Source organism: Calonectris borealis, chromosome 23 (assembly GCF_964195595.1).
Source record: "Calonectris borealis chromosome 23, bCalBor7.hap1.2, whole genome shotgun sequence".
NCBI classification, from domain to species: Eukaryota; Metazoa; Chordata; class Aves; order Procellariiformes; family Procellariidae; genus Calonectris; species Calonectris borealis.
In genome coordinates, this window is record NC_134334.1 from 7,581,674 (window position 1) to 7,602,789 (window position 21,116).

General features: G+C 49.9%; 3 protein-coding genes across 4 annotated transcripts in view; 1 reads left to right on the plus strand and 2 right to left on the minus strand.

Moving 5' to 3' along the window:
* Nucleotides 1-1,427: 1,427 nt before the first annotated feature.
* PPCS (phosphopantothenoylcysteine synthetase) lies at nucleotides 1,428-4,582 on the minus strand. The gene is made up of 3 exons (XM_075172041.1): nucleotides 4,087-4,582; nucleotides 3,111-3,214; nucleotides 1,428-2,084 (listed from the first exon to the last, which is right to left on the minus strand). The coding sequence occupies exons 1-3, from the start codon at nucleotides 4,565-4,567 to the stop codon at nucleotides 1,761-1,763; spliced, it is 909 nt and encodes a 302-aa protein (XP_075028142.1). The 5' UTR covers nucleotides 4,568-4,582; the 3' UTR covers nucleotides 1,428-1,760.
* ZMYND12 (zinc finger MYND-type containing 12) lies at nucleotides 4,570-19,217 on the plus strand (the record flags this gene model as incomplete). The annotated part of the gene is given in 11 exon segments (XM_075171911.1): nucleotides 4,570-4,599; nucleotides 4,601-4,651; nucleotides 4,654-4,745; nucleotides 5,876-6,017; nucleotides 10,597-10,768; nucleotides 11,748-11,917; nucleotides 13,299-13,421; nucleotides 14,291-14,411; nucleotides 15,396-15,541; nucleotides 16,724-16,878; nucleotides 17,388-19,217. Coding segments are annotated over 10 exon segments (1,167 nt in total), but the record flags the coding sequence as incomplete, so codon positions are not given.
* SLC2A1 (solute carrier family 2 member 1) overlaps nucleotides 19,112-21,116 on the minus strand; it is a 159,163-nt gene continuing 157,158 nt past the window's right edge. For both annotated transcript variants that reach the window (XM_075172016.1, XM_075172015.1), the window contains one exon: nucleotides 19,112-20,818. In XM_075172016.1, the coding sequence (XP_075028117.1) occupies nucleotides 20,621-20,818 (198 nt within the window). In that variant the 3' untranslated portion in view covers nucleotides 19,112-20,620. The remainder of the gene's footprint in view (nucleotides 20,819-21,116) is intronic.

Sequence of the window (21,116 nt, forward strand, 5' to 3'; positions counted from 1 at the left end):
ACTCCAAAGACAGTGTTTGTTGCACTTCTCCCACCCCTTCTTCTAACAGTCCTGCAAGGGCACATTCAATTTACACAAGTTTATATTCTCATCATTGCCAGCCCACCCCTGCTTTAAGTGCAAGACTCCAAATAAAGACAGCGGAAACCCCTGAACTAGCAGGACTCGAGGTTCACATTGATTACGTACTGGAAGATGAAGACAGGCAGCTCTCGGAGCTCATGAGCACGTACAACACGTGTGCAGGACATTCCACCATCCTCTCCTTCCCTATTTGCGAGTCTCCGACAGGCGCGTCCCACATCTATGGACGGTCTCCGCTTCAGTTCTCTCTCCACCTTCTGCAAGTATCGGTCCCGGCCACGTAGAAATTGTTAGTTCCTTCTCCTGACTCAGTTACTAGCTGGATCTCAGCACTCCTGACTAATCTGGACTGTTTCTCCCGTCACTAAACATATCCTCCCTGCACACCATAAGAGTCCTTCAGCGTTCAGTGCTCCCTGCTGATCCGCTGAGCCCATCCTCACGCTCTTTTCTTGCCCTTCTGGGTTTCTTATCCTCATTTTATGAGCAGGCTTAATTTTCAGGTAATTGGTGTCATTACAAAAGTTACTTCTTGAATGCTCGGTGGTTTTTAAATAGAGCAGAGTCTCACCTCTGGAGAGGCTTCACTGTGAGAACTGCATTCTTGTGCGTCATTGTCTTTCTTTATAGACTTCCACTGAATTTATTTCAAGGAAAGCATGTAAACAGACACACAATGGACAGCCGTAGAGCCACAGTTAAGTTTTTTTACCACAGAATTACACTTCGCTTTTTGTAAACATGAGGAATACATGCTTAGAAGTTGGTAATCCTTTAGATTTAGAAAAACAAAAGGAATGTCCCGGTTCTAACTGGCTCCCATTTTAACTCCATCCAAACAGCCAAGAAGCAGTTCTCCTCCCGAGGCTGATCACTGCTATCCCATCCGTTTTCACCTCCCCACCCTCACTGCCTCCTCCTCCTCCTCCAACCTCTTGTCCCCAAGCCACGCTCAGAGACCACTGCTTGTGCTCCGTGCCACGCGTCTCCTTGCCTTTATCCCCCCGCAGCAACCTACTAACACCCACGATGGAAGGAAAACCTTTGTGAAACAGCTGCGCTAGGGACACTACGACAGTACCTATCTTTTGAGCCCTGTTTCTGAGCCGAGTTCTTGAAGCATAGATCCACTGGATCTCCCCCGGAGCAACAGATGCTCTCTCCAAAGTCGTTACCTCATTGCTCCTTCATCCCTTGCCACACTTGTTTTGCCGTCCACTTTCAATAGCAGCCGATTGCCAGCTCTGTCGCTCCACTCCCGTCATAAAAACAGAACATCTTATTCTCTGCAAAGCACCATGCCTTCCATCCAACAATTCGAAAAGAAACTTTGAAGAGGCAGATTCAGGAAAATCTTTTATATACAGACATATATACCATTTCTCCACCTCCCGGTTCTCCCAGCCCATGGGACAGAAATAAAGCAATATATCCTTTCCTTCTTTAGACACCAGAACAAATATTATCCTTTGGAATGTTTTCACTTCAGTGTATTTTTCTTTTTCAAAGCAAGCAACAATAACCATTACCAAGCTGTAGAAACGTTACACGGTTTTGGACGGCAGCCTTTCCCACAGTGTTTCACTGAGGATTGTTTTATTTACCTGGGATAGAGAATCGCTCCAGTTCCACTCCCTCTCTAGTACAATTTCACTTGTTTCATTCAGAGCCGGTCCTCAGACTTTCTTCTCTATAAATGTGGTATGTTGGCCCTGAAGATAGCTCACTATTTTTTCCTCTATTTCCATGCCTTGCGCTATTTCCTCATCAGAAAGAGATAACGGAGTCTGTGAGTCTTTGGTTACAATAATAACAGAGGTTCTCCGGGACTCCAGGATATTTGCTACCACCACCTGGTGACGATATTTCTCCAGAGCCTGCCGCGATTTATCAATTAAGATCAACGGATCTGTCTCCAGCTTAAAGGAAATAACAAATGCCTCTGGGGCCCATTCTTTGACGAGAGGAGAAAGCATTTTTGGCACCATCTTCATTGTGATCTACATTGGGGAAAGACAGCAGAGAAAAGTTTCAGTAAAAACATTATGATGCACATTAATTAAGAGGCCGGGGGAGGGGCTAGGGAAATTCCAGCTTCGTTTCACATGATTTTTACACTGGGAAGTTTTCCAAGGCAGTATTTCGTCAGATCTCACCAAACAAGGTTAAAATGTCACTGGCATGCCCTGTAAAACTAAATTAAATTATCAGTCTGGTATTAATAATAAGGAGGGTGTTCTTAAGCGATAAAGCAGGCCCACAGTAACTGCACAGACATTTTGTTATTTAAGAGCTAAAACCCACTCCAGGAATACATACACAAGCAGAGGAAGGTAAAAAAAGAATTACAACTGCAAAAATCTGAGTTTTCAGCTCTCCAAAATCCAGGCATCTTGTCAAATCTTAATCCTTCTTTCTAGCAAGACTTTAAGGCACATAAAGCATAAATACGCCAAAGCATGGGGAAAAAAAGTAGAGTATTTGTTCTCCAGCTTCTTAACCTCTGGGTCTGCCACTGGGAATCAGGCAGGGTCTCATTTTTTGTACACTAAAGAGAAAGAATTAAGCCCAGCAACTTGTTAAAAGCTAATTAAACTAAACAAATTTGGTATTTGTTATATACAGAGCTCTAGATCCACCTGCTCTCATAGCTGAAAGGGATCTGGGCATGAGACACATGCTACACTTTTGGGCTGTTGTCAGCGTTAAGCAGAAAGAAGGCAACACAAGTACTCCAGCAGCAACTATTCTTCAGCTATCCGAGATCCACCATCTACTCATCTCCATGCTGTAAGCATGTACAGCTTTAAAGGGATATTTCCATGGGATTCTGCTCCCGCAGAAATGCGCCCTCCCATTCCCAGAAGAAACGCAGGCTTTTTCAGCCAGCGAGCCGTTGCTCTGCAGCCTTTCCCGGGTCTTATTCATAGCCAGTCCCCAGGCAGCCGTGACCCCGCTGGGAGAGTCAGGATGTCTGGAGGAGAGGAGGGGGCGGCAGAGGGGGGCCATGCCCAGGGGTGCCTCACCTGCAGGGGCCCCTCCGAGGACTGGATCTTGTGCTCGGGCATCTCCGAGGCAGGGATGTAGAAATCCGACACGGCGGCTGCCAGGTAAAACATGACGCTGGATCCTGCGAGAAGCACAACTGCAGTCAGCCACCGCCGCCAGCATGTACCGAGCAGCCTGGCCCTCTTACCCCAGGGACGCCCGGGGTGGAGCAGAGCCAGTTGGGCCCCCCTCACACCAACTAGGGGAGCGCAGGGACCCCCTCTGAGACCCCCCATCACCTACCAGCATTGTCCTGAGCAGGGCAGCGCTGACCCCAAAGACTGGGGTCCCCTCAGACACGCTGCCACCCACTGGGGCCACCTCGTCCCCTCACACCAAGCCCCCAGGGATGACCCAGACCCTCATGGCGGGGTGCTGGAGCCCCCATGTCCCCTCACATCAGAGCTCCACAGTCACTGGGGCCACCTTGTCCTCTCATGCCTGGGCCCCGCAGCCACCTTGTCCCCTCATGCCAGGGACACCCCCCACCCCCTCCCGAGATCATCCTGTCCCCTCACACTGGGGACCGCCCACCCCCTGGGAGACCACCCCGTCCCCTGACGCCGGGGACCCCCTCCACGGGAGGCCGCCCCGTCCCCTCACGCCGGGGACCCCCTCCACGGGAGGCCGCCCCGTCCCCTCACGCCGGGGACTCCCCACTCCGGGGCCTCCTCGTTCCCTCACGACAGCGACCCCCCACCCCAGGGGGCCGCCCTATCCCATCACGACAGGGACCCCCCCACACCCCGAGGGGCCGCCCCGTCCCCTCACGCCAGGGACCCCCCACCCCGGGGGGCCGCCCCGTCCCCTCACGCCGGTCCCCTTCCCTCACGCCAGGGACCCCCCACCCCAGGGGACCGCCCCGTCCCCTCACGCCGGCCCCCTCCCCTCACGCCGGGGACCCCCCACCCCAGGGGACCGCCCCGTCCCCTCACGCCGGCCCCCTCCCCGCACCGAAGGGCGCCAGGGCGCGGGCAGCGGCTCGCAGCAGCGCCAGGTACTCGTCGAGCCCGGTGAACTCGATGGCCAGCAGCGCCCCGGCCTCGGTAGCGCGGCGGTACTCGCGGAGGGCGGGCAGCAAGGCGGGGAGAGCGGCGGGGTCGGCGGTCACGCCGGGCGGCGACCCGGGGGTGAGGCGGAGGGCGTCGAGCAGGGCGGGCCCGGGCGGCGGGAGCGCTCTGGCCCAGGGGAAGGCGGAGCGGGCCCGGTGCAGGAAGCAGACGCCGTAGCCGGACTTCACCAGCCGCTCGGCCGAGGCGGCGCCGCGCCGCCCGCTGCTGAAGTTCTCCAGGAAGCGGACGGCGCGCGCCTCCAGCGGCACCTGCGTCCCCCCCGACGTCACCAGCGCCACGCGCCGCCCGCGCGCCGCCTGCCCCGCCGCCCAGGCCCGCACGCGCGCCTCCGCCGCCGCTTCATCCGCGCCGCCCGCCGCCATGCCCGCCCCGCCCCGCCCCTTCCGCCGGAAGTGGGCCGCCCCTCCTCTAGCCGGAAGCGTCGCCTTGGTAACGCGGCGGCGGCACGCACGGAGGGGCGCTGGAGGGGTCCCGCCGCTGCGAGCTGTGCGGGGCGGCGGCGCGGGTCCGCTGCGGCCGCTGCCGCCTCACGTACTACTGGTGAGAGCCCTGCTGGCTGCGGGGGACGGGGGCAGGCCCCGGGTGAGGACCGAGAGGAAGCCCGGGAGGCAGGGACGAGGCGCAGGGCGCGGGGAGAATGCCCGGGACGAGGTGCAGGAGGCAGGAACAGGCCCTGGACAGGCCAAGAGGCAGGGAGAAAGCCCGGAACAAGGCTCAGGACACGGGGAGAAGGCCCAGGAGGCAGCAACAGCCCCGGGACAGGGCAAGAGGCAGGGACTAGCCCCACGGCAAGGCTCAGGACACACAGAGAAGGCACAGGATAAAGCGCAGGAGGCAGGAACAGGCCCAGGACAAGGCTCAGGCCCAGGAGAAGGCCCGGGACGAGGCCCAGGAGGCAGTGCCAGGCCTAGGGCACAGGGACAGACCCAGGACAAGGACTGGGACACAGGGACAGGGCAAGAGGCAGGGACTAGCACCGGGATGAGGCTCAGGACACAGGGACAAGCCCCAGGACAAGGCGTAGGACTCGGGGATGAAGCCCAGGAGGCAGGGACAAGGCCTGGGACAAAGCTCAGGAGGCAGGGATGAGGCCCGGGAGGGAGCCAGGGAGAAGGCCCGGGACGAAGCTCAGCAGGCAGGGTAGCAGGAACTGGAGCGGGCATGCTCAGCAATGGCTCAGCTGGAGCATTCTCCTTGCTTCCAATGGTCCCGCATCAAATAGAGAGCAGCGCAGCAGGCTTTCTAGACGTTTACACAAATATCTTCACTTAAACAGAGTCCTCAGTGAAGTCATACGTTAACTATATATTTCATTGGTTTCACAGTGGCTTGGAGTTTGTTTGGCTTTGGGGTTTTTTTTTGTGTGCTGCAGCGTTGAAAGCCAGGCATTTGCTCAAACCTAACTCTGTCAGGAATTTTGTGAGGGATTTAAATAAGGTTTTAACATACAGAATCATGTTCACTTGGCAGAACATGTGTTTGCTTGGCAGAGCACTGTGCTTCCGTTTGGAAATATCAAGTGTATGTTAGGTACAGTGTGAGCAGACTAAGGACTGATGGCTATTGTGAGTAATTCTTGCGGTGAAAGTCCAGAAGTTGCAACAGGCGATAATCTTTCCTTACATCATTTCCAAGCAAACAAAAATATCGTTCTTCCCTTATTTTGTTAGTGATGTAGGTCATCAAAAAGCTGACTGGGTTAGTATCCACGAGCGAATATGCCAGCTGCTGATTCCAATCCGTACGTCCCTCCCTTTTCTCCTTTCTGAAAAAGAAAGAAAACATGGCACGGAACAGCTGGTGAAGAGGCAGGTATGTACAAGAAAAACGAATACCACTTCAAAGTGCTGCCAGTGGGATTTAATTAGATCTCTTCTTCCTATACTTTGATGTACGTAGCATTGGGAGGGCATCTCATTGGTTGATCGGTACTTAGTTGCAGAGCTTTAATGTTTTCTTTTAAACAAAAGCTTTATAATAAGGGGAGTGGGAGCATCCTCTCTCCGAATCTACGAGCCTCTTGCCTTTTTTGCAGTCCTTATACGAAGTCCTGAGCTTCCTCAGGCAGCGGCAATCCTGGATCTCCCGCCTCCCGGTTAGTCCGGGATCCAGCTGAGTTTTGCTTCTTACGGGGTGTCCTCATCCTTCGCTGATGAGAGGGATTCCCCTTTCTCCAAGCAAGGGGGCAAAGAAATAAAGTCCCCTCCCTTTGTTTACCTGGCCAATTTTAAACGCCCTTTCCCACTAAGTACGGTCTTTTATCTCTGCTTTTTGGCCTCGTGGGCGGTGCAGATGTGCAGCTCCTTTCCAGCCCGCGTGGTTTTGAACTCTTTTTTTTGTTTGTTTATGGGGTAGCAGGATCTGCTTTTCCACAATGTTGATAAAATAAAATAACCCACCCAAATACATCTGCTACTTAAAATCTTGCCCATAAAAATAAATTATCCTTCTATCGTTGCATAACTCCTAATCACAGAATAACAGGACAACAGAACAGCTGAAAGGGAGCTGGTAACAATCAAACGGTGCCACTGAGAAGAACGTTAATCTTCTGGGCTTTACATCATGTATTATTTTTCAGGTTGTTTCTGGGCCAGGTGCTAGTACTTTGGTGACTGGCTCGTTGCTGCGGTCTTTCTTGGGAGCATCCAGAAATAGAAAGTCTAAAAGGGGTAGAACCTGCTTAGACAAAAGTCCTGCTTGATGGAAGCTTGTGACAGGCTTCAGGCAGCAGATTCCTTTAGGCTTTGTAGGAATTAGGCGCCAACAACCCGGTTTGGTTTTGAAAATCCCATCTGTTTGAAAATCACAGGCAAGATTGTTGACCAAAGAAGGTGTGTTAGAGCAGTATGTCCCAGAAGCCTCAGGAAAAATGCAAAAGCTCCTTTGTTCCAGATTACGTTTAAGTTGACCTTTTATAAAGTCTGCAAAGAAAAAAAGTTTAAATTGGTCTTATTGCAGGTGGTGGCAGGGTTTTTTTGCATCCTTAACTGCTTAAAGCTTTTCCAAGAAACTTTACCTACATATTGAACACTGATGTTGAAAGCATCTGTTATTACATTTGATTTGATTTGATTTGATAGCAACTAAAATTGTGCTATATACATTACAAAAGACCACGTGACCCTCAGATCAAGGAAGTACTCCTTGATTAGCTGGAAGCTAATCATTTGTTTTTATTAGGTTCCAGGGGAAGACAGCAGGAAGACGGGGCTGATGGAAAAGGCAGAGTCACTCCTCTTGATTGCAGTGCACACCTAGGTTAGCAGGGGCAGCTGCAAACCTCGAGCCGAGGCTTGGAAATGACTTTATGGGGAAAGTCACAGAGAGCAGACTCCGATTTTTTTTCCAAGTAAAGATTTTTATAGGATCTTCAACCCTATTACATTTGTTCTTTGACCTTTGTCTCCAGACTATTTAAATAAAACAGATTCTGGGAACGGTACGTGCAGGGACACTTGGTCTTCCTTCTCTCCTAAGAAAGGAGTGGAAAAAGCGGAAACATCTTGTTTGTTACCTGCTTGCTTTCACAGCAAGACTGCAGCTCCTAGCCCACAAATGAAGTCTGCCTTTACGTACAGCAAGGTATAGGGTAGGCAACGTTGTGCCTAGACTGGCTGACAAGTGTTGGAAGAGTGGTGTGGAGAGAGTGAGATTATTTACTGCCCTGTCTTGGTGGCTTCGTCACGTTTCTATTCACAGAGCCAACAAAATACTTTAAAAAAGGCCTTTGGAGCTCAGGGAAAAGCTACGTAGTGTCATGACGATCGGAGAAAAAACCTTCTGCTCAAAGGCAGTGCACAGGTTTATTATTTTTTGAACATTTCTGCTGTACTTCGCAAACTCCTGCACGGTGTTTGTTTAGAAAACAGCTCGAGCCTCAGTCAGGACACAGGAAAGCTTGTGCACATCAAAATGCCCTGTGGCTTAAGGGAAGGTGCACGAAGCTGAGAGCCAGGAGGTTATGAGTTTCATACCTCGTCTGTTCTCCAAAGCTTTGTTGATAGAAATCTGCTTTTGTCAACATAGCCGGGGGGGTGCCTGCAGACAGTACCTCCAAACTGACAAAACTCCAAGTTTCTGTTTGTAGAATAGCCTCACCTGCCTGCGTGATGTCAGCTTAGCGCAGCCTCTGGGTACGGGAAAAGATCCATGCCTCAGCCAGCTACAGCAGTCCTCCAGCACCGATGCTAGCCCCACCGACTGCAGGTTTCAACTCAAACTGACTGGAAGCCTGCCTTCCTCCTTAAACCATCGTTTTTTCAAGCGCCGCCATCATTTTTGGTGCCCGTGAGTGAGTAAATGAATGTGGCGCTGAACCCCAAGTGTGTTCCCAACCCCCTGCGCCCACCTGGAGCAGAGCTGGGGTCCTCAGCCTCCTCAAACCCCAATTGGGGGAAAACTGCGTGGGGGCATCTTCAGAGAAACCTCTGTAATTGCAACACACATGAAAAGAGCCCAAAGTGTGCAGGTCCGGGGGCGTGGGGCTACGGGCAAGATAAAAAACAGTGCAGGGCCAAAGCTAACGATCCCCCCAAGGCGTGTAACTGCGCAGTCTTAAATATTCAGTGCTGCAGGGCTTCTGTTGTCTCTTGCCCTTTCTTCTCCTGGGAGCTGTGCAAGAGTCTAACCCTTAGCTTGTCATCACTGCAGATGTTTTAAGATAGCTTACATCATGGGAAGCAGCGATGATCCTATTGACAAGGAGTAAAAAAAGAATGATGCTGATCTCCAACACCTCCCCAGATGACAATCTGCTCGATACCCACGCACCAAAGCCCGTGCCAGTTGCAACAGAGAAAGAGTGGCATGGACAGAAAAGGCAGCCTGATAAATAACAGCTTTTATTGTTCCTTGCCCTGAGCATGTGCTGACTTTCTCCTGGGCACCGCGTGCTCCCCCAACACGGCTTGGTTTTGGTGCGTGCCTTTTTCACTCTCTGTATGCTGATAGCTCAGGGGCTAGAGAGGGGATGAGCGCTGTGTTTCCCAGCTCTTGGCTCTCCTTGCTGTAGCAGGGTGCTATCTCTCTAGGGTGTGTTCTTCGAAGCTCTCATTTATCCAGAAAGGATGTCCCTTCATCTCAGCCAGGATCTCCAGGAAACACTCGCGGGCTGTCTTTGAGGTTCCCTATTCCTGTGCTGTTCCTTCACCCATGGCATCTCTCTCTGCCTCTCTCTAAGCACTTACAGCTCAGCAAAATGCCAAAGCCTGGCCTCCGAAAGGACTGGGATTTGGTTTTTCTGCCCTCTGCTCAGCCACAGCTGTAAAACAGAAGGCAACGAAGAGGTAAAACGGTATTTTCTGCCGGCGCTCGCTGCACAGGCCTGCCCGTGCCTCCTAGCAAGAGAAGAGCGAGTGCCTTGCTGACTTACCATGGCAGCACTGCTAGGCACACCAGCAACAAGATTTCATTCCAGCAGCTTTCCCGCTGCACCACTTGTGTGAAAAGCCGACGCAGAAGTGTTGGGAGTTGGCAACAATTACGCTGAAAGCAAAGAGAAACAGATAAATAAGCATCCTGGCTCTTTTTTGCTGGCATCCCTCAGCACGGGGTAAGGGCACAACATCTACAGTTGCCGTAGAGCTCTTGGCAATGAACAGGCATTCAAACGGGGATATGTTTATGGAGCTGGTGAATAGATCACATGCTGCAAAGGGTGAAAAGACCAAATGCGGTGTGGACTGCTAGAAGCAGCAAAAGGCAGGAAGCAACTATACGTACGGGAAACATTATGGAGTCTGACAACAAACAGAAATCCTGCGGAAGCTGCTTGACCACCAAACCCGGCTTGGGTAATGGATAAACGGGAGTATAAGTGCATTAGGGTGTTCTGATTTTGACCGGCTTTCCAGACTCCGCACCCAAAATACCAGGCCCAGGAGAGGGTGGGAGGAAGCTGCAGCACCATGTGAGGAGCTCTCTCCTCGCTTCCAGACGGTGTCTCCTGCAGCTGGAGGTGTGCCATGCTGGCACCAGCTTGGCAAACCACACGCTCCGCTGCCTGCTATGAGTCACCGTTATTACCGTCAGCAAAACCCCGCCGTAGCCCCTTTGTCTAATCTTTTCTATGGTCTTGTGATGATCATTTTCTGTGCTTCACAGCTTTTACTGCTGCAGCCTTATTAGCCCTTTTTTGTAGGCGTAAAGGATTCTTCGTCTCATAAGACACCACATGACCTAAGAGGATGTCCAAAGCTGTTCCTGCTAGAAGTAGGAATGAAAGCTAGGCTCTAATATGAGAGCTTTAACTTCCATCCATTAATTACAGACACAAACAACATTACAATCACTCTTTTACAGTTTGCAAACTTGAATGTAAAAAGAGACCATGCGTTTTATTTCTCCTTATCCTTTGCTCACTCTGTCCCATTACTACGTTTCCCTGCAGAAATACATCATCGATCTCGCGTACGGCACAGCCCAGGAGTTTGTTTTGGATGGAAAGCATAAAGAAGCGCTACCTGCAGCTTTGCATGCACTGCGTTTCAGTACTGAAGTGTACGGCTCAAATTCTGTGCAATTGGTGCCTGCTTATCTCCTCTTGGCTGAGGCCTCCACTGGTAAGTATTGTCTAAATAGTAACGTTGGCAAGGGCAAGACCTCCCGTGGGTCAGGTTTCTGGTTTCCTTTTACCATTTATCAGGGAAGGACCAGCTCTGCGTTTCAACATTGTGCCTCTACCCTGCCCTGCCTCAAGGGCATTTCAGAGAGATTTGAGAAGTCGCACCCCACCCCCCCTTTTTCTGTGTGGGTCTGGGGAAAAGAATCACTCTTCGGTGATGAGAGATCAATGAAAGCAAATGAAATGTTTTCTCCATCTCTACCCATTCCCACAAGAGAAACAGTATGAAAATCCATTCTTTGCCTCTGTGGCTTTGTATGACTCTCAAAAGCGTTAAATTCCCGAGGGTGGTTGGTTGTGCTCTTATCTCAGGGAACCAGCAAACATTTCTGAGGCCGTTGCATCAGAGGAGTGCCTCAGTTCATTCACAAAAGCGCACTCTGCCTGAAGAGGAGCTTTTTCTCATTGACTGTATGCTTTATAAAAGATGTCAAATTAGGACTCTGCATGTGGAGAACTGCTCTCCTGCAGCTGCAGACGTAAAGGACTGAGAAATCACTGTAAATCACTGCCATTACCGGAGTACACACAATGCTCTGCTGGCAGAACTGAGCTCTCTCAAGGATTGTCGTAAATGGTGTGGCGAGAGAAGGGAAAAAAAACCCCATGAGTAATTCTAGTGTGATAATACAGGAGTCATTAGTGGCCGCCTGTAGCTAACCTGTTTTGAACGCGTGTCTCAGAGATATTGAATGCAATACACAGTTTCTGGCTTCTTTTGTAGTTCTAAGCACTCAGCCTGTCTGTAAATTAGATTCTGAATACCTGCTCGACTAAGGAGCACTCGGGAGAGAAGTGGGGAATCCACAAACTAGCTCTCCGTATCAAACTACAGCAAAGGATTAAGGGGCAGTATTCGCTCATTTTCTAAATTAAAAAATGCTCTTTATCCTGCTTATTTCTACGTGTCATTTCAGGTGCTGGCCGTCTTCCGGAGGCATCTAAGTATCTCTCCCAAGCTCAGTGGATTGTCCTCAGAACTCCAGACTGCAGTGTTGCTCTTCAGTATAAATTACATCGTAGCCTGGGACTTCTCTGTGCTGCTGAAGGAAACTTTGAACAGGCTTTATATCACCTGGCAAATGATGTAAGCCAACTCAAATACAGAAACGCTTCAATTTTTCTTCCTTCTCTAACACTTCCAGATCGGTATGAAAACCGCAGCAGACAGACTTGTAATCCTGATTTTAGCTACCGAGAGGATACATGTTATGAACACCTGAGCTGTCTAGATCTAAGACACCTGTGTATCCATGTGCTACCAAAGCTGTGTTTTACCAGTTACCCTTATTCCCTTGAAGTGACATATACCTTGTCTTTACTGCATCTGCTTATAAATTTATCTGTCAGCTTGGTTATGGTCCTGAGATGAACAGACTTTCCTACCCCAAACTGGTATAGTTGCCTTTTATTCCACAGATACGTTACTTTATAGTTTGGCTGTCATTTTCCTCAGTACTTTTCTGTCAGACAGCGGTTCTCTGTCAGCCGTCATTTAATGAATGCCTTATTTAACTATTTAAATGTCTGGTTCAACAGCATTTTCCCCAATTCAATCTTTTTAGCCACTAGAGCAGTCTGTCAGATTTGAAGTGGTTGTTGCCAGCTGTGCTCCTGAGGATGCTTTGCCTGTCATTTGATCCCTCAAAGGCAGATGAATTCCACGACATCCTATTTATGTCCCGTGTAGACTAAATTTATCCAGTGCAGAGTGACGTATACCCTCTACTGTTGAACTTGATAGTAGCTTTGTGTGGGCGTAAATGATGACATACGGCTGAGGAGAATTAGATCCTTTAAAATATATACAACCCTGTCTTTGCTTAGTCTGTAAATCTTTTGGGAGAGATTCTCAGCTGTGCCACTGTTTTTTTAGGTACCCTGAATCTGGTGCCTGAAAGGGTGTCAGGTAATAGTTTTTCTGCTATTAGCAAGTCGCTGGTCTACGTCAGAGCAGCCCAAGACCTGCCTGAACTTTGGCTGCGTGTCTGAGATCTGCTGAGAGTCACACGCCGGCTCAGAATAGCTGGAATGCACCACTGCCTTCCCACTCCCCTGGCTTTGGCTGGGGCTTCGGGGGGAGAAACAGGCGCCGTGGGCAGGACTGGAGAGCTGAAAAGCGGCAGCAGGTTGTGCGTTTGAAGATGTGAGGCGTACGGGTTGCACAGTGAGAGGAGGAGATGTGGGAAACCTGCCCCGTGCTTCAACGGGGTAACACGTTGATGAGGTTCCTCTGCCCCAGCGAGCAGGGGATTTGGGGGTGTTGCATTACTTTGCATAAAACCCAAAATACAGCTTTTTTAGACCACATTTTACGGTCATAATCAGGTATAACTAACCCGATAGTGACGCAGAAAAAAACTGAACACTTGCAATATCATTAATCCATAATGAAAAATTTCCCAGGTTTGATATGAATGTTAAACTTCTGCTTTTTTTTTTTTTTTTTTTTTAAATATTGATTTCAGATTTACCTTGCTAGTTCTACGTTTGGACTAAAATCTATTGAGACCTCTGGAGGGTATTTCCACATGGCTAATGTTTTCTTTCGCCAGAACAAAATGGACATAGCAAACTCACTCTATGCTGAGGTTAGTAAAACCAAAGGTTCATCCTCTATATATTTCTCAGGTTTTTTCTGTGCTCTTTCCAATGTTTTTCCTGTTTCGGACTGCCTTTAATAGGATGGTGACCATATCAAGTGCCAGCGTTGCCTTTTAGAATCAATCTCGAAAACCCTTTTCATACTTAAATATTTCTCTGAGTTAAAACCAGGAGAGAGAAATTCTGTATTTGGTTAAAAATTGTTATTCAAGTTGTCTTCAATTTGGGCAGCCAAACCTTGTTAAAAAATAGCTTTGCTACCGAATACCCCACGCCAGAGGTTAAAGAGAGTCCCACAAGTAGAGAAGGTCTCCACGGAGTTTCCATAGCCAAGGAAGAGTCGCTGAGCAGCAACGGGATACAAACGAGCCACGTAAAATTTATGCTGAGAATCGATGAAAAGTCACGCTGATAAAGGATTGTCAGAACAGAATGATCAAGCAAGGGAAGTAACAATTACCTAATCACTCTAATAACTGGAAAAAATGAGCTTTCATTTGTTTAGCTTGATTTTCTGTGGAAACGAGGCTTTGGCAGCTCTGCAATCTGCCTCCGTTCCCCTTGCAAACTTCAACCAAATTTGCTTTTGGTTAACAATTTAGTTAGATTTATTCAAGTTTGATGAAAATGAATAGTCAGATGGAGAAGTGAGTTTCCAACTAAGGCTGCTGCTGGGAGATGAGCGGTCAAATCTCTACGTGAAACATCCAGCTTGGCAGCAGCCAGCTCACTAACCAGCAGGCACTCCGGTTATTGTGGTAGGGACGTGCATTGCAGGACACATTGTTTATAGAACAACTAGTTGCTAAATACCGTGTATTCATACGAGTGAAATAATTCATTTGCTTCCTGATAGGTAACCGACATCTGGCATGCCTTTTTGGTGAAGTCAGTTCAAGCGCAGGAGCAAATTCTCAAGTCACGACCGGAAATGTCTCCGTTCACCGAGGACAAGGAAGTCAGCGAAGACCATATGAGTAAGCACCGCTATTACGCAGAACCGTTTGGAAGACGGGATTTTAAAGAATCCATACATCCCACTGTTCGTATCTGCGGCGTTGGGTTTTGCGTGGCATTTCTGTAGACCCAATTTAATCGGAATCACAGGTATTTCTGATGTTGATCCTCAGTGGATTGTGCTGGATGAAACAAACGGGGCCACTTTAGGAATGAGGGTGTTCAAGTGGAAGCACAGCCTTGCCCTTTTTATTTACGTGCTCCTTTTCACAGCGCCCTTGGCAGTGACTGTAACGATACAAGATTTTGCCTTTCAAGATCCGATTCCACTTCACCATTCTCATTTCTCTGCAGCTCCTTTGTCTCCATTTAATTATGTGGAAGTGACATTTCATCTCACTTAGGCAGGTTTACAGCTCTGTCTTTTGAAGCAGTAGGACACGATGGAATAGCGTGTACTGATAATTGGATGTAATAATCTGGAGAATACTCTGGGGAGAGAAGCTGGGGAATCTCTCACTAGGATATAAAGGTGCATAAAGCATTAGGAACTACGCTAGTGTGCATGGTACTACTCTACGCTCCACTGAAGTCAGGCTGGGCTCTGGTCCTTCTCTTCTTTCTACCGTGTATGCTAATAAGAACATTGTCAGAAAAGAGAAATGTTTCTGTAAATCCTTTTACCTGGCATTGTCTCCATCCAGTAGGAACCACACCAAGACAGGGCTGCACGATACCATCTTCGGTTATGACAGGAGCATGAAAGTTGCTCTTTTCATGCAGCTGTTGTGACTCCACATCCTTACTAAAGGCTAATCAACACAATTACTGACTGGATGAAAAGATATCTGTTAATGGGTATGGAATTTGCATGGAGCTGGGATACCGCGTTGATGCTTGTAGCAGAAATGCTTTGATGTCTAGAAGAGATAATTGGATGGTTTTGAATACATTATCTTGCATGCATACATACATCCAACAAGATTCTTTCGTTCTCGATGCAGCTGAAGCCCAGCAAGCAGAAGCAATCCGAGTACTGAATGCGGTATTAGATATCAGAGAACGGGCACCAAAGCAACAACCTGGGGAAACCGCCAGAGTTTTGCATGCTCTTGCCATGCTTTATTACCTGATCATGGATTTGTCAAAGGTGAGTTTCGTCTGGTGAGAGGGTCCGGGAGGGTTGCCTCACTCTGTTTCGGTGCTCGCCCCATCTCATGAAGCCGGTTGCCTGGGTTCACCTGGCACCTCTCCTGAGTCCACAGCAGCCGTGCAGCGCTGGGTGACCGAGGACAAAGCTGCCTCAGCAGCTCTGCATGAAGCCAGCTCGCGATCTGCGCTCTGCCAAGGCTGATAAAGCTCCCTGGATCTGTTTTGCTCTCTGCCAGGCCTTCCACAGTGGATCCTGTAGTTATCCACGTTTTCTGGGTTCGCCCTTTATCTGGGATATCCTGGCAGTGTCGCTGCCTGTCACAGGCTGCGTTTAGACATCAGGTCAGACGTTATGCAGCGAGCAAGACATGGGCCTTGCACGTGTCTCTCCTTGAGCCAGACTCCCTGTAATTACCATTACATTAATGTAGGCTCACTCTATTGGACCTCGTGATTCAGTTTTGAATTTGCACCCCTGTATTTTTATGGCTAAAAATCTCAGATGCGACTGCTAACTTCAGAGTGCCCAATTCTCTGCCTTAAAAATCGTTGATTTTGAGGAAGTGCTGAGCGGTAAACATCTGGAAATCAGGCCTCTTTGTTCAGACTAAGTGCTCAAAAGCCCGAGTTTCTTCTGCCTGTGTTTTGGAGGGTGAAAATACAGATTACTAATGGTCTCTTCATTGTATCAGAGAAAGCCGTAATGATGTGAGTCAGTGTTTGGAAGACACAAAGAAACAAATGCAAATGAGAAAAAAGGCACAGCTTTATAATTGTGAGAATGTCTAAACCCTGGAAGACCTCCCAAGGGAAATGAGGGGTTTAGTTCAGACTGAGTCAATACAGCTGCTTTTTTCCTGAAATAGCTTTGGGAACGTTCAGAGGAGCTGCTGTATTAGACGGGAGGTAATGATCTCCAGCGCGGGGGGCTGGGGTTAGTAATCTCATCTGTCTGCACCACTGGATCCTAAATATGAGATCTGTTGGCAGCTTTACTCTCTCCTGTAAAGCAGCTTGTGCAGGTCACCCTCTGAAGCAGGCGGCTGAGTGGCTGGAGCCTGGATCTGCTCCAGTGCAGCTATTCCGATGAGCCTCTGCAGGTATTTTAACTACCTCTTGAGAAAAGCCAAATTCCTGACAATTACCTCGTCTTTTCTGTTTCTCTTCTGTTTCGTTCCAGGCTCGTGAGGTGGGGATGAAAGCCTTTGACCTGGTGAAACAACTGCCCCAACGCGAGTCTCTAGAAGCCATCGGTCATTTGTTAAAGTTGATTAACAACAAGCCTTCCTACACAAAATAAAGAACTCTTTCTACCAGAGCTGGGTGTTTGGCTAGGTTATCTGTTTGACTAGGTTGCTGAAAACAAAAAGCATTACAAGCTGTAGGTCCTTTCTGCTGCTGTCATCTTTCCAGATGTGTCCCTTTCTGTCTCAAGGCATTTGAAAATTAAACTTTTTGGTATAAGTTCATTTTCACGTGCTGATCAACCTCTGTAGTGGAGTAACAGCGTGAGGGTAGGAAACAAAAGCATCACCAACACGCGATGCATAAATCATTGTCTAATGATTTATGAATAAGCAAACAGCTTCTTACGTCCTCACGTCGTCTGTCCAGAAGCTAAGACCAGCTGAGATGTGTTTGTTACCCATTTCCTCAATTTGCCTTTCCGTTGGATGAGGGAGATACCAGGGAGGGGTGCGGGAGGGACACGGGGAAGGTCTTGGCTGCATACCTAACTTGGCTGGTTGACACCTGCTCCTCAGGACCTGGTTGGGCTTGATCAGGGGTTGCACCTCTCTGCAGCGCCCCTCCATCTCCAAATCTACCCCCTCTCTTTTTTGCAGAGCTTTAGAGGACTCTCGTAGCTCTGGGCACCGAGGGACTCGCTCGTTCCACTCGTGGAAGAACTTACATCCAGGAAGGGACCACGAGAACACCATGAGCAGTCTTGAGGGAAAGGATTAAAAGGCCAGCGAGCTCCAATCAGAGCTTCCGACCCAACGGAGACGCCGTTTCCTCATGGCTGAGAGCTCGCCAGCGCGTAGGCATCCCGTTAACTCCGACGCCAGCCTCGAGAGGAGGAAGTCCCTAGTGTCACCGTGCGCTTCTGCCCGCAGCCCTCGGCCCAGCACGCTCCTGACCCGCAGCTCTGAGGGGCTTCTGCCCTGGAGGGGTACGCGTGACCCTCGGTGTGGGGGCGGAGGGCTAGAGGAGACCCCGGGAGAGCGAGACGGGACACGGTCTGCGCGGTGAGCTGGGTTCAGACGCCGAAGCATGTGACAGCCTCGCACCGCTGGGAAAGAGGTTAAGGGAAACTTGCCCTGCTGCTAAGGTCTGAATTCAGCTGAGCTTTAAGCCTACGATTAAGTCTCATTTACTTCAGGAGGATTTATGAGTGCATTTAATTGCCTTGCTGAATTGGGATGGAGTCAAGTACGCTTTTTAAACGCTTCGTCAAGCTGGGACCTGAGCAATTAGAAGGGATTGATGCTGCTGGTAAAGGGAAAGCCTCCGCTTCAGCCGGTGTTCGTTATTCGGGGGGGGATAGCGCTGGTTGGGGTGCACGAGGGTCCGTACGGCAGACGGGCTTGGGGGTACGGGTGGGAGACCTCCGAATACTCCTACGGGAGATACTGGTGGACACGTCCACCCTCATCAGGTCTCGCTACGGACCGACCGCCTCCGTGGGACTGGGGACACTGGGGGGGGATTGTGCCCGCTGGCACAGCGCCTCGGGGCGCAGAGGATTTGGGTCACCGTGGCCGGGGATTTGGAGCTGTGGGCTCGATCGCGGCGGTAATCCCTCGGGCCGCTCTGCAGCCAGGCTGAGCCTGCCTGACGTGCCAGGCCAGCGGCTCGGTGTCACCGCTCCTGGCTGTTCAACGCCATAAAAGATGGTGTGAAAATTAACTTCGCGTAGGGCTGAGCGTCTCCAGGAGCGGTGACGGGCAAGGGCTGGGAATGGAAACCTTAGCGCAGACAATGAGAAGAGCCCTGGGCAAATAAAGAACATTTTTGGGAGCTCTGAAAGATTTTACGAGAGTAAAACAGCCATCTCCAGCGCGTGCACTTCAGGGCAAAAAGCCGTTTCAATAAATAGAAAAAAGCCTGAAGTGACCAAGATCAGCGTTTCTTTGCCCGAAAGTGTTCAGACTTGCAGCTCTTGGCACCTTGTCAGTTCAAGGGGAAAGAAAAAAAATCCGCCGAGAAGCAGCAACCTCCCTCCCTGCCTTGCTCAGGTGCTGGCGGCAAGAGGCAGGAGCTCCGTCCCGAAGCAGAGCCGTGGGGGCAAGTTTTGGGGTCTGGGGAGGGCGCGGGTGAAGGCTCCAGCCGGGAATGCCCCTGGCACCAGCTCCGGGGCGGTGAGGCCCGCGGGGGGCTGCAGGGGTCTGCGGGGGGCAATGAAAAGCCGCTCGGACACCCAGGGTTTGCAGCCGGCAGCGCTGTTCCCATGCTCCTGGCTTCCCCATCCATCCCGGAAGAACAAAGCCCTCCCGGCCCACGACCACGGATGCGGGGAAGGGGGAAGCCTGGCGAAGCCGAAATGAAGGCACGGGACACGGCCGGCTGGGTCGCTGCATACATTCTCCTTTATTGTTAGCACACCACACACCTTCCTCTTGGCACTTATTTTTATGTATTTGTTTTTAAAAAAAAAAAAGAAAAAAACACAACACACATGCCCGCTCCGTGCTGCGCAGAGACGCGACGAGTTTCTCAGGGGGTGGTTTTATATATGTTCTTCCCCCCCCCCCTTTATTTTCTTTCAAGTGTGGTCAAGTGTAATCACTTCCAAGACAAATAAATAAAAAAAAAAATACTATTAAAAAAAAAAAAAACCGCTTGTGGCTTTGGGAATGTGCCAGTAGCTCCCACACCAGCTGCACGGGGGGATGCTTTTTGTGAGGGGATTTTTTTTTTCAGTTTTGTTTGAAAAGGACAGTATTTCTCTTTTTTTTTTTTAATATCCTACAGCCTGAAATTCAGTGCAATAGATACAACTACAGTGCAGGTAATGAACTATACAAAAGTCATCCTAACCATGTACAAGCTTTTTCTTAGTCGCTATAGAAACTATACCTTTGCGTCTGTACCTTTTTGTATACATTATACAATGTGAATATACTCCAAGAATATTTACAGTACTTTGCTTGTCAAATCAGAAACGCTATAACTTAAATGTCTACTATTAACAACCATTGAACAAAAATATATATAATATAAATATCTTCCAGTCTATACACAGAGCAGGAGATGGATGTGGCCGCGTGAGGGTGGGCGGTGGTGGCGATGGAGGGGGGTGCGGTAGTGTGTGGCTGCCGGTTCGCTCTGCCGACGCTTCACCATCGGGCAAATATTGCCGAGATGAAACCAAATAAAAAAAAAAAAAACCCCAAAAAACCGAAAAAGAAGAGACACTCCCCCTCCCCTTTTCCCCTCCCGGATGAAATTCAGGCAAAGGAGACGAGAAGCCGCTGGCGGAGACGACGCTCTGCAACCTGCGCTGGGGGCCGGACCTCTCCGTCCTCGGCGCGGGGAAACCCCCATCCGCGAACCCACCGGGGGCTTGAAATCAATTCGACTGCTTGAAAAAATAACTCGTCTTTTTTTGTTTTTGTTTTTCTTAAAAAAAATCGTTGGTTTAGATTTAGTCAATTTACCTGATTTTTCTACGATTAGAACGTTAAAAAAAAAAAAAGTTTCCAGCTTTAAAAACTTCCACTACGTGATTTCTCCTTAAATAACCTATCGCGTCGTTAAAAAAAGGGAGCCGCCCTCCCGCTGGCAGAGGCCGCGTGGTTGGTTTTTAAAACATCTATTGGCTTTGAAATCCTGGACGCGAAACCAGCTAAAAAAATCGTTTCTAGCAGGAGGAAAAGAAAAAAAAAAGTTCAGTCTGTCCCCGATAAACCAGTGGGGGGGTCTGGGAAGGGGGCGCGGGCACAGGCGCCGCCCCCCGCTCCCTCCTCCCCGGTTTCTGTACAAAGCATTTTAAAAAAATAAAACCCCACAAACTCAGGAGAGAAGGTGGGTGGCTGGGCGGGGCCGGGCGGGGCCGGGCGGGGCCGCGGGCAGGTTAGACCTGGGAGTCGGCGCCCAAGCTGTGAAACTCATCCGGGGTTTTGTCGCTCTGGCTCGCTCCGCCCTGACGGAAACCCGAGGCGATTTCGTCGAAGGTCCGACCCTTCGTCTCCGGCACCTTGAAGTAGGTGAAGATGAAGAAGAGGACTAGCAGCACCGTGAAGATGATGAAGACGTAGGAGCCGCAGAGTTGCTGGGAAGGAGAAAGGAGGAGGAAGCGGTGAGCGCGTGGATGGAGATGGGGCTCCATCACCGGTGCCAGGAGCCGGGGGACGGATCACGGCTGAAGGACCATCTAGTGACCATCCCGCCCACCACGGTCCAAGACCTGGGTGCTCCTTCCCTTTCCCAGAACATCCCAAGTTGGAAGGGACCCACAGGGATCATCCAGTCCAACTCCCTGCTCCTTCCCCAGATCCCGGCCCTCTCCCGTTCACCCAACCAAACCATCGTGGTCCAGGTTTTAGGGCTCAAGATAAGCCAGGCAACCC